Genomic DNA, 12,246 nt, shown 5'->3' with positions numbered 1-12,246 from the left:
TAGAACAAAAGTGTCTTATTTATTACATATGATCTTCCGATTTACGGCCCGAGGTTTGTGACCCTGTACGTCCCTTCACCTTCTGTCTCTAATTTTTTTTTTAAGTAGGTCCCATACCCAACGTGGGGCTTGAACTCAGGACGGTGAGATCAGGAGTCATAGCCTGTACCGACCGCGCCAGTGGGCGCCCTGATTCCCCCAGTTTGACTACACGTCAGGACTCCTGAGAAAGGCAGGTGGCCTGGCCTGTGTGGACCGTGGGCAGGTGCCCCATCTTGTCCACCTTATTTTTCATGGCCTCAGGCCTGAGCTCCTGGGGGGCATCTCCTTCAGAGCGGTCTGAGCTCGGTGCCACAGCTCACGTCCTCTCCCTAGCGTCGGTCCTGCCAGCACAGCTAATTTGCTTCCTCCTCCAGGAAGCCTCCCAGGACCCACCCAGTTCTGCACACTTTTAACCACGGGCTGTCTTCACGTCGAGGTGGTTACTGCCCAGGTCCCTCGCAGGTCCGTGTACGGAAGCGGCCTGCCCGTCTGGGCCCGTCCAGGTGACCTGCGTGCCCCCGGCCCGCTCCCTGATGACCCAGGCCCCCGGGGGTGACGGGAGCAGCTGCGGCTCATGCATCCGGGGTCTGGCCTCCTCGTTGCAGACCCAGCTGCCGATGGAGCGCTTCCCTACCCTTGCGCCCTGTGCTGCCTCGACGTCACACGTGGCCCAGCCCCGTGATGCCCGCAAGGCCCTGAGGCGAGGCCCCGGGTGCCTCAGCCCCGAGCCCCAGCACAGGCCTCTGCCTCGGGGCAGCTGCTGGGCTGGAGGGGCGCCTCCTCCTAGGAGCCCCCCACGTCAGCAGTAGCCTGTACGCGCGTCCCCAGGCCCCAGCCCTCGTCAGTCGGGCCCCTTGGCCCTCAGCACAGGGGTCCTGTGTGGCCCCAGGTCCCGGCGACCCCCCATCACCCCCGGGCCCAGCACACAGGGGGCACGGGGCACACAGTACCTGAGTGCCGTGTCGGGGCGCGGGGACAGGAACACCTGCGCCTCTGAAGAGTTCCGGCCGGCGCTGGACACGGTCAGCGTCACGAGAAACTGGTCGTAGCTGTTGCTGAGAGAGCTGGCAGGAAAAGAAAGGGAGGGGGCCCCGGCACGCAGGCTGTGCGGAGAGGAGGCGGTGAAGCAGGGCTCCCCGGGGGCGCCGGCCGCGGTGCACGTCCAGTGGTACCTGTGGGAGAAGCTGCCGTGGGGCGACCGCGCCGGCTCACTAAACGGGCTTCCCTGGGCCCGGGAGCAGGCGGGGGGGGGGGGGGGGAGGCCCTCGGGGGGAGCGCTCCTCCTCCTCCAGGCCTGGTGGGCGTGGTCCCCGCACCCAGGGAGCAGACGCACGCTGGACTCCAGCTCGTGGGCACCACGCGGGGCTCACACGGGGGGGCACAGAGTGAACAAGAAGCATGTCTCCTGAGGCCGGGCGCCGGACGTACCCAGAACACAAGCATGTGATTGGGGAGCCCAGTGGCCGCCTCTCGCCTCCACCAAAGCCCACACTTGGGACGCAGCAAACGTCCCCGCTCACGGGGTGAAGAGACAAAGTGACTCTTCTAGCTGTTCAGGAATAGTCGTGGAGGACCCACGCTGTGCCAGCCACAGCCCTGCCCTCCTGGAGTGGATTGCAGCAGGGACAGAGCACTGACGGTGCCTGCAGCGAGTGAGTGAATATGGGATGTCACAGGCAGAAGGAGCTATGGACAAACCGCAGACTCAACACGGGACCGTCATCCCTGTGGATGAGGTCATTGGAAGCCTCCCTGGGCACACGATGTCTGACGGAGGAGATGGGTGGTGACAGTTCAGGGGCAAACTGAGGCAAGATGCAGAAGGCGACCCCACTGCCAAGGCACCAAGGGAGAAGCATAGCTGGGCGTCTGAGGGCAGGCGGGAACCGCAGGGCAGGGTGAGGACTCGGGGCGCAGGTGATGGTGGACGCTGAGGCACGGAGCCTCTGTGCTCTTGCTGAGAGCCACAGGGTTGGAGCAGAGCTTGACAAGACTCCGTCCACCTGCTCTGTGAGGCATGGTCTGATGATGGTCACAGGGAACATGGGGGCTGGGGAGGAGACCCCTGAAAGGAGCCCAAGATGCCACTCGGCCCGGATGGGGCCAGTGAGTTTTCCCAACAGACTGGCCAGGAAGCGGGAGAGAAAAAGAGAACTGCTTAAGGTTTTTGGCCTGAAAGACTGGAAGGATGCCTCCGTCGGCAGAGATGGAAAGGCCGCAGAGGGACCAGGCCAGGAGATGGCAGGACACCCAACCTGAAGGCCAAGAGCCGTCTGGACAAAGGATGCATGCTCCAGGTGACCGGCACATGGATGGTGTCCATGGAGGATGCATGTTCTAGGTCATGGGCATTGGGTGGCATCCGTGGAGGATGCGTGTTCCAGGTCATGCGAACCCCTTCCGCCCTGTGAGGACCAGCGAGGAACCAGGTCCTCCCCAGACACCAAAGCAAGGAATACCAGAAGAGCCTACTTGCTGAGCACTGAATGCCCTATAAGATGGGGAAACCTAACGCCCAGGATGACGGCAGGGGAAGGGGGCTGTCTCAGGCAGGGACACCTGGTGCTCCTATAGCAGAACCCATCGGGAGCCCCCGAGCCCCTTCCGCCCTGTGAGGACCAGCTGGGAACCAGGTCCTCCCCAGACACCAAAGCGGCCGGCACGTCCATCTGGCCTTCCGGCCTCACGTCCACACAGAGAAGTGTCCACTGTTTACAAGCTCACAGGCTGTGGGGTTTGTTAGGCAGCCTGCACAGACGGAGACGATATTTAAGCTTCATTTTTCAAAATGTGCCATAAATGCCAACTTCCAATGCTGCTCCGGGTTTCCTCCTGCCCCTCCCCCACGCTCCCCACGCGAGGGTCCTGAGTGAGACGTTAGCTCAACAGATAAAGGCAGAGGTCCCAATAGGGTGCAGATGATGCCAGCGGGATTCTACAGCCACCCGTGCCGGCGTTCTGAGCCCTGGCTGGGAGGGGGCCACGGGCGAGCAGAAAGGCTGCCTCCACCTCACCAGCGGTCCCACGGCCTTCCCGCGCTCACCTGAGGGTGGCCCCGGGGTTGTCTGGGTCGTAGGACTGGGAGCCACTGAGGATGACGGTGACTGAGGGGGACCTGGAGATGAACAGTTGCGTGCCCTCGGAGATGACGCTGACGGGGGCCCTGGCCCGCACCTCCACCCCGACGCTGTAGTTGCTGTGCACGACGCTGCCATCCACCTGAACCTGCAACGTGACGACAAGGGGGCGTCACTCGGGGCCCGGGCAGCATGCTCGCTGGAGCCAGACCGCCCTCTACCGCTGGAAGGACATTGGGGTGCCCACCGGCTCTGAGTGGAATGTGAGACTCTTGAACTTGGGGCATGAGTTCACGCCCCACCTTGGGTGCAGAGATGACTTAGATAAATCAAGTTTTTAAAAAATAAGACAAAATTGGAAGGAAGCTGGTGAGTGTAAACGTGCCACCGGGTCCCGCAGCAGCTCCAGAGCGGCCCAGGTACCGGGAACCTAGCACGTCACCTGTGTCAGAGGAACAGCCAGCTGTGCCCCGAGTAGAGCCACGGTGGCCGGAGTGCAGGAGGGCAGGGGCGAGTGGGCACAGCTCCCGCCTCCGTGACTCAGCTCCCCATCATCTGCACACGGTCCTGAGCCGAGCCTGCCCTACGACGGGAAGCCTGTCCACAGTCTTGGCTGGCAGAGCTGGCTTGTCCTAAATTGCATTCCTAGGGTGGCTGCGTGAGCATTCAACTCCCGGTTTCCGCTCAGCTCACGATCTCAGGGTCATGAGATCCAGCCGCGTTTGGGGCTCCGCGCTCAGCGCAAAGTCCGCTGGAGATGCTTCCTACCTCTCCCACCCTCCCACCCTCTCATTCTCTCAAATAAATGTATAAGTAAATAAATAAAATCTTAAAAAATCAACCTACACTTGTGGCCTCCACGTGATGGTCTTGAAGCAACGTAAATGAACTTCAAGACACATACTTGGAACCTCGGGAATCCTGGAACGTTCGATAAACAGGACGTCCCAAAGGGCTCTTTGAGGACTTTGACGCAATTTGGAAACCAAAGCAAATGAGAGCATGACACTTGCTGCTCGCTTCGTGGGCTGCGCCTGGTCCTCAGTCTCCTTCAGAGGCGCTGCGGCTCCCTGCTGGTGGCTCCCCTAGGGCGACCTGGCGGCCATCGAGCCCCCTGGGATCACACTCCCATGTCTGCCGGCTCAGCCAGGCCCGCCCAAGGAGTGTTGCACTGTCCCAGGATGGGGACGTGCAGGTGCGGGAGCTGCCCATCAGCATGGTGGGATGGCGGGACCTCTGAGGGTGCGACCCCCGAGCCATGCGACGAGCAGCTCAGATTCGAACGAAAGCACCTCAAAGCACCTCATCGAGGCAGGACCTGGAGGGAGACGTGGCCGGAGCCTGCTCCCCGGCGACGAAGTGGCCCATGAGTAAGTGTGCCAGGCAACGGGGGCCCTTGAGCGTGGTGGCTTCACCCCTCCCTTAAGCCGTCCCTCGTGGGCAGGAGTGGTGCCGTGACCCCTGCCGGCCGGAGCCTGGGGAAAGGACGTCTCGCAGCCCCGGACACACCAGCCCACGGTGCTTGGTCCCCTCAGCATTGCAGTGCCCGTCACCGCGCATCTTACACAGCTGTGCACTTGCTCAGAGCCACGGAGGGAGAGGGGACCTCGCGGGCACGCTGTCCTGTCCCCTCCTCTCTTTGCCAGGTCGTCATTGTGTCCTTACACAGTAGGAACCAGGTCCTGCACAATGACCCCCCACTACCTCCAACAGTATGTGTGGTCTGCATAGTCTCGGGCCGGAGAACCACCATAGACACCTGGCCTCTCAGGAGCGGGACAGCCACCCAGCGTGGGATTATGCCTGCACCTCATTCCTGCCCCCCTAGGGACACCTGGAGTCAGGCTGGGAGGGCGGCCACTGCAGCCACAGGGTCTGCTCTGGGCCCCAGCAGCCCAGCTGCAATCTACCCTCCTCCCCCACTGCTCTGCCCTCCTGCTCAGGGACCCCAGCACAATCCCCTAGCCCCCCACATCCACCTGAACTCCCTCCACCATTTCCAACATGGCCCACTAAGCACTGAAGCCCGACCCCTTCATTTCTGCCTTCCCCTAGTCTTCAGAAGAAACCCACACTCTTGTGCTCAGACCCATATTCCGTTGCCCACCCTCTCAGAGCCCAAGAGCTTCCATGGGGCCATCCACAGCCTGGGCCACCCCGGGTCCTCTCCTGACCTGGCTCACAGCCCACCCCGGGCTCCCTGTCTCATGCTCTCCCTTCCCCAGGAGCTGTCGAGCTCCGGGGGGCTAAGGCTACATAGTCCTCCCTGCATCCTTATCTCCCTGGAGCAGAGCCAGGCGCAGACAGCCTCTTGTCACCAGGAAAACAGGGAGTGGCCTTGCTCCGCTCCACGCGCTCAGCCTCAGAACTTCCTTTGAATTTCCCAGGTCATTTTTTACAAGCAGTCAGCAGGGCAGGTGGCTAAGGCCAAGTCCACCTACGTCCACCCACGCTGCCACTGCAGAGCCCACGTGGCAGGGGGTTCCGGACGCCCCCTCCAGCCTCTGCTCCCTGCCTGCTTTGCCAGCCTGCACCCCGGGCACGAGCCCCAGTGTCTGCCTGCGAACAGACTCTGTTCCATGAAGCCGACTCTCCTAGAAGGGATCATGACACATTTTCACCATTTTTCCAGCCACAATACACCAAGTGCCAACAGCGGCCCTGTCACCAGGGTGCCCTCATGACCTCAGTTCTCCTGACAACATCCCCTCCCTTTCCAGGCAGAAGCTCTGTGATGACACAGCTATTCCCCTGACATCCCGGGACTACCTCAGAGACACCATCAAAGCGGATGCACAGGAGGCTTTTGTTAGAAGAACAAGATTTTCACAATTACTTTGCCCGGGTTCAGACATGAAATTTGCTCTCTCAGGGGAACTGAAGCATTTCTCAGGAGCCCAGCCACACTTGTGTAACCCTCTTTGTCTTGGATAGAGCAGGCTGGGGGGACAGGGGCTGAGCTCTTGCTCTGAGGCTGGCGGGAAGCCTGTGAGCCGGTCACGCACCCTGGCGAGAGCGGTGTAGTTCCCAAGCTCCAGGAAGTAGCCGGGGACAGTGATGGTCTGCCTGCGTGTGCTGACACCAGGGGGCAGGGGCACTGGCCACCCCTCGGAGGTCTGGATGGTCCAGGTGTAGGAGAGGCCTTGGGAGATGTCACAGAGGATCGCAGACTCGAACGTGACGCCCAGAGTCACAGGCTGAGACCTCCACACCTGCGGGTTAAGGAGAAAGAGATCTCGAAACGTCCATTATGTCTAACGCCACAGAGAAGCACCAACGCTTACTCTCAGCAGGGTACGCAAATTATACACATTTGCACCATCACAGGTGGGATCCTTACAGTTGTAATATAAAGCACGGAAACAAATGTATGTCATTTCTACAGACAAAAGTTAACAAGTTGATATAAAAACAAGAAGAATAAGTGACTATTTATACTTAAATGATCATGAGAAAAAATCCTAAGCATAACGTTAATGGGAAAATACAAAAGGAGAGAGTTAAGAGATTTGATTCCGATAAAAAATAACTTGAACGTCAAAACTCATTTTAGGGGTGCCTGGGTGGCTCACGGGTTGAGGGCTGAGTGACTGAATCAAATTCTTGATTTTGGCTCAGACCATGAGACCGAGCCCCACATCAAGCCCCACTCAGCGGGGGAGTCTGCCGGAGAGTCTCCCCCTCTGCCCCTCCTCTGCTCGTGTTCTCGTCTCCCTCCCTAAAAAAATAAATCTTTTTTTTTCTTTTTTAAAAAATCATTTTAAAAAGCAATCAACAGAGAAAAAAGAAAAGCATTTGCAAAATACATGACAGTTAATTTTGTTTAAAGTCAGTAAGACATTTTCAACATCTCCAATAGAAAAATGGGCAAAGACATACGTGGGCAAATCACAAAATGAAATTTACACTTACATTTCATTGTAGGCTTTTGGCTATGAAATTACATAAATGTTCTATATATTCAAAAATCAAGTCAAAATGCAAAAACAAAGCCAAAAGAAACCAAAAATTTATTTGCTAACCGGGAACCCAAACGAAGGAATGCAACCATATTTCAAGGAAGCAAGAGAGAAAAGAGAAATGTTTCAAGTTACTTCAATGTACAGCGTCTTGAGGATATATTCTAAGGGCCAAAGAACGAACCACAGATAAATCTGAAAACTCACAAAGAGGTTTCACTTCTGATATTGTTACTTTGAAAACATTTCCCATATATATTAGGAAAAGTGCTAATAATTAAAGATGTTGATGTTATAGACGCAGAGCTTTTAATAGGAGAGAATTCAAGCATAAAATGTCTCAAAAACATGTAAATTCTGCATACGTAATGTTTCTGGATGGGAAACAGCAGGTGAAATCATGGCCTACTTTATGCTGAATGTGTGACTCCCTGCCATGTGCTCTACGGAGCTGGCACACGATGACGCCCCAGGAACACCGAGCACCCCCTGCACCAGATTTCCACCCCCCGTCACCCTATGCGAAAGCCTGGGGCTCCGTCGAGAGATGCCACTTCCAGGCGAAGGCAGCTGCCCGTGGGCACGGCAGGAGCTTTCCAAGACCAGTCGGGGAGGCAGAAGGCCCGAGCCCAGAGCGAACCCGACGGGCCCCAGACAGGCCACCCCGAGCCTTTCACAGACCATGTCTGCAATGACGGAAGAGCTAACACGACGTCGATCACGCGGAGAATCAGCGGCCCCTGCCCCCGTCCTCCCACGAAGCCCCCACAGCTCAGCATCAGAAGAGCACCACCATCAGAAGAGGCCGGTGCTCACCCTCCCTCTCCGAAGGCTGAGAATTAAGGGAAAGATTCCAGCGCTATTTTCTCGCTTTTTTGAACTAACAATATTTTAGGGAAATTACAGATCTAGCTGATGAAGAAAAGCTTTTTTTTCCCCTATTCTCTCTCTATTTTTTTTAAATAAGAAATCTTTGTGCATCCCACATCAAACAATTGCATTAAGAAATTCTGGAGACAGAGCAGTGGGATAATGAGCTAGGGTTAGGTTACCTTTAGAGATCACTGCCGGAGCACCTGGGGGCTCAACAGTTGAGCATCTGCCTTCCACTCAGCTCAGGGCATGACCCTGGGGTCCTGAGATCGAGTCTCGCATCGGGCTCCCCGCAGGGAGCCTGCTTCTCCCCTGCCTGTGTCTCTGCCTCTTTTTTTTCTCCAGGAACAGGATGGAGGGTGGAGGATGGAGGAGGACTGAGGGCTGCGGGATGGAGGGAGGAGGACTGAGGGCCCAGGGATGAGGGCTGAGGGCGGAGGAGGGCTGAGGGCTGAGGGGTCAGGGTGGAAGGTGGAGGGTGGAGGATGGAGGAGGGAGGAGGGAGGAGGTGCGGAAGGGATGAGTGTGGAGGGTGGAGGGTAGAGGGTGGAGGATGGAGGATGGAGGATGACCGAGGGCCCAGGGGTAAGGGATGAAGGTGGAGGTGGGATGAGGTTGGAGGGGGGGATGAGGAATGACCATGGAGGATGAAGGAGGGCTGAGGGATGAAGGGTGAGGGTGGAAGGTGGAGGGTGGAGGATGGAGGGTGGAGGATGGAGGAGGACTGAGGGCTGCGGGATGGAGGGAGGAGGACTGAGGGCCCAGGGATGAGAGAGGAGGGTGCAGGAGGGATGAGGAACGAGGGTGGAGGGTGGAGGATGGAGGAGGGCAGAGGGATGAGGGAGGAGGGTGCAGAAGGGATGAGGGTGGAGGGTGGAGGGTGGAGGATGGAAGAGGGCTGAGGCCCAGGGGTGACAGGATAAGGGTGGAGGAGGGATGAGGACCAAGGGATGAAGACTTTGCCCCACTGGCAGGACCCCCCTCGGGGTAGACAGTGAGCACACAAGCTCCCCTGCAGGACTTGTTAATGAAAAACTCCCACAAAAGTGGAGAAAAGGGTAAACTTCTAGGAGGAGTTGGGAAGTGGGATTTTAAGAAATACGCGATTCCTTCTAGGTGGGAATCGACCTTTGGCCTTCCTGCCGTGTGAGACACAGGAGCGCGCTCTTGCTGCATTTTAGGTGATTCTCTCTTTTCCTTTATCCTTTTAGAAAATGTGTCCAAGAAAAACAAAATAAAGAAAAAAATGGACTCATCGGTGTTGTTTCCTTTGCTTCAAATGTGAAAAACCCCTAAGTACCTCTTTTTAGACCAGAACCCGGGTCGCACAGCCAGTACCGTGTGGACCTGGGGCTGCGGATGCCTCCCTGGACCAGGCTCATGGAGGAGAAGCCCCGAGCCCTGGGTGCACCCACGGTCAGGATTTAGGCCCAGACCCCTGTCGCCCTGGCTCTGGCCGCTTCCAGTCTCCACACTGGGGTCCCCCGGAACGCTTTGTCCCTCTCCCCGACTCAGCCCACCGCCCATGCAGAATGCCGACCACGTGGGTGCGTGCTGGCCTAGCGGCGCCTGCGTCTCGCCCATGGGTGGCCGTCACGTCCCGCAGGACCCACGTGCCAGGACCACCAGGGCCTTGCCCTAGGGACGCTCTGTGTGTCCCCCCGGTCTCCACGCCCGACCCCACACCCCGGTCAGAGGCCCAGCAGGTGTCTCTGGGGCCGGAGAGCCACAGAACTCACGGGCGAATGCAGCAGCGCCTCGGGCCGTGGGTTGCCTGTGTCACTGGGCACTTCGGCCCCAGGGAGGGAAATCCGCTCCAACCCGGAGGCTCGAAGGAACAGAAGAAGCAGAAAGCTGCCCGGTGCTTCCTAAGCCCTGGTAAGCGCTTGGGAAGGAGCGACCGTGTCCCTGGGTGTTGACATCACGTGAATCCAAACATCCCTTTCTCCTGAAAATGCTCACATCTTCGCGCAGCCATGCCTTAGTGATTGATTGATTTGGGAGACAGAAGTCCCCACTGCCCAGGGAGCCCCACGTGGAGCTCAAACCCAGGACCCTGAGAAGGCAGGCTCAACTGACTGAGCCCCACAGACACCCCTGCACAAGCAACCTCTCCAAGCCCCTGAGAGCAGGCACACGGGGGCCAGGATGGGCCCTCCCTCGGCCGAGGCACCAGGCCCCAGAAGCCCCGAGACGCGCCCTCCACGTCCGCTGCAGCAGCTCCAGGTGCCAGAGCTCCTCTCCGCCCCCGGTTCCCCATGCCACGATGACCACCAGGCCTGGCCCTACCTGCACCTTCCCCGGCCCCATGTTCTTCACGGGGGGCGGCTGGCACGGCTCCCGCACGACGAACAGCTGCTTTGCCAGGGAGACAGCACTGACATCGTTGAAGGCTCGGACCTGGACGGTGAACTGTCCTTCCCTGGAAGGGCCGCAGCCACGGGAGTGAACACATGCGGCCTGGCAGACGTCTGCCGCTCCCTCTTCCTCCAGAACACCCTCCACCCGCGTGAGGACAGGACTCGACGGACTGACAGCGCATCCGTGAGGACAAATGTCCACGTGGGCCACCTGCCGTGCAGGGCGGGGGGGAGCCAGGTGCCCGGCTCCCAGACCGACGTCACCCGCTGACGGAGAAGTAGCCGTTCGCATGGGGACCCCCGGCAGCCACGGCCTGGCCCCTCTACGTGCCATGGGCTGACCTCCATGCGATGGGCACCGCGGGCCCCCGACCGGGATGTCTGGGCACGGTATTCCTACCCAGCTCCCCGACCCACAGGGCCGGAGCCCCCTGCCTTCGCGGTGTCAGTATGGAACACTGCTCGGGGTCCTGCTCGGGGTGCCGGGGGTCGGGGAGCCTGGGGAGCTAGACAACAGGTAGGGCGCGGGGCAGAAGCACACTGCCAGGAGCCTGGGCCGGGTGCCCATCGGGCGGGCCCACCTGGGCACTGTTGCCCACTCCTTTGCTATGTGAACACCCACCTCCAGAGGAGAAGGCACCGGTACATCGAGAGCTAGTGACGCGGCCCTTCGGGTATGTCCTTGCGCACGGCAAGGCCAGGGGCTCTTGAGGAAGTCCTGCCCGGAGGAAGGACTGCCACCTGTCCCTGCTGCTGCTGGCGCCCCAGCGTCGTGCCAGCCGAGGCTCAGCTCCACCCGGAGGCCTCCCTGGCCTCAGCACCTGGGCACCCGTGCCAGGGCGAGCCCTGTAGCGCACACCCCTGGCCTCCCTTGGGCACGCCTGCCTCCCCCCAGCGGTCCCGCTATGCCGGGGCGTCCATAATGCTCCAGTCCTTCTCCAAACAGGAGGCGCTCACTCATGCTGGACACTCTCGGGAGGATGGTGAGCCCCTGGTGGTCCTACCTCTTGTCTCCCCGCCCTACCCGTGCATCTGGCACTGAGGGGGTCAGTTTTCCTTCCTGCCATGCCCGGGCCCCAGGCCATGAGCTCCTGGAGAGCAGGGGGTTCATCTGAGTCTTCCCAGTATCCATCAACTGCATGTGCTGCTAGGTGGGCTGTGCAGAGCTGGGGCTCACGTCTCCAGCACCACCCACAGGGCTGCACCTGCACCTGCGCCTGCACCTGCGCCTGCACCTGCGCCTGCACAGCTCACCTTTGGTAGGTGTGATGGGCAGAGCTGCCCCCCGGGCCCACGGTGCCATCCCCAAAGTCCCACAGGAAAGCCACGTTGGTGCCAAAGTTGAGTCTGCACGTGAAGGTGACGCTGGCATTCAGCAGAGCTGAGAGGGGAGACACCAGCCGGTTGGCGACGATTCTCCTCTGCGTCCTGATGCGGCGGGGCTCCGAGGCCACCCTGCCCAGCCTGCTGGCCGCCTGCACCGTCACGCTGTACCTGCAGTGAGAACCATGGACAGGGCCGGGGGGTGACAAGAGCAGGTCAGAGAGGTCAGAGGTAGGGAGCGGCCCTCTCACCCCAGAGAAGGGCAGGGGGTGCCTTTCGTCCACAGAAAAGGGCCTCCCCGACCCCGTGGTTCCCACTTACCAGGACAGGTGGCAGGGACGCTGGGCCCGCCCCTGTCATCGTGTCAGTCACTGGCAGAGCAGCAGGGTCAGCACTGTGACCCCTGCTTGGATGGGGATTGATTTAGGTGGAAGGGGGTTGGATCTGAACCCAGGACCGCTTGGTTCCAAAGCCCCAGGCCCGCCCCTAGTTCAGGCAGAGGGACCTCCTCGTCCTATAACATTGAATGTGAGTCCCCCCCACTCGCCAAAGCGCTCCAGAGATCATCCTAGGGCAGCCGGGGGACCAACACATGACTAGGCCGCCAGCCCG

At 59.6% G+C, this 12,246-nt stretch overlaps 1 protein-coding gene across 1 annotated transcript in view; it reads right to left on the bottom strand.

The window, feature by feature from the left end:
- The window catches only part of LOC119877460 (polycystic kidney disease protein 1-like 1), a 79,964-nt gene that overhangs the window by 56,579 nt on the left and 11,139 nt on the right, over positions 1-12,246 (bottom strand). The window contains exons 11-15 of the mRNA XM_038571395.1: positions 11,566-11,805; positions 10,241-10,373; positions 6,125-6,331; positions 3,086-3,267; positions 993-1,214 (exon numbers count right to left, since the gene is read on the bottom strand). Coding sequence (XP_038427323.1) covers positions 993-1,214; positions 3,086-3,267; positions 6,125-6,331; positions 10,241-10,373; positions 11,566-11,805 — 984 coding nt within the window. The remainder of the gene's footprint in view (positions 1-992; positions 1,215-3,085; positions 3,268-6,124; positions 6,332-10,240; positions 10,374-11,565; positions 11,806-12,246) is intronic.

This window comes from Canis lupus, chromosome 24, assembly GCF_011100685.1.
Source record: "Canis lupus familiaris isolate Mischka breed German Shepherd chromosome 24, alternate assembly UU_Cfam_GSD_1.0, whole genome shotgun sequence".
Taxonomy (NCBI): Eukaryota; Metazoa; Chordata; class Mammalia; order Carnivora; family Canidae; genus Canis; species Canis lupus.
This window is presented reverse-complemented; position numbering and strand designations above follow the sequence as displayed.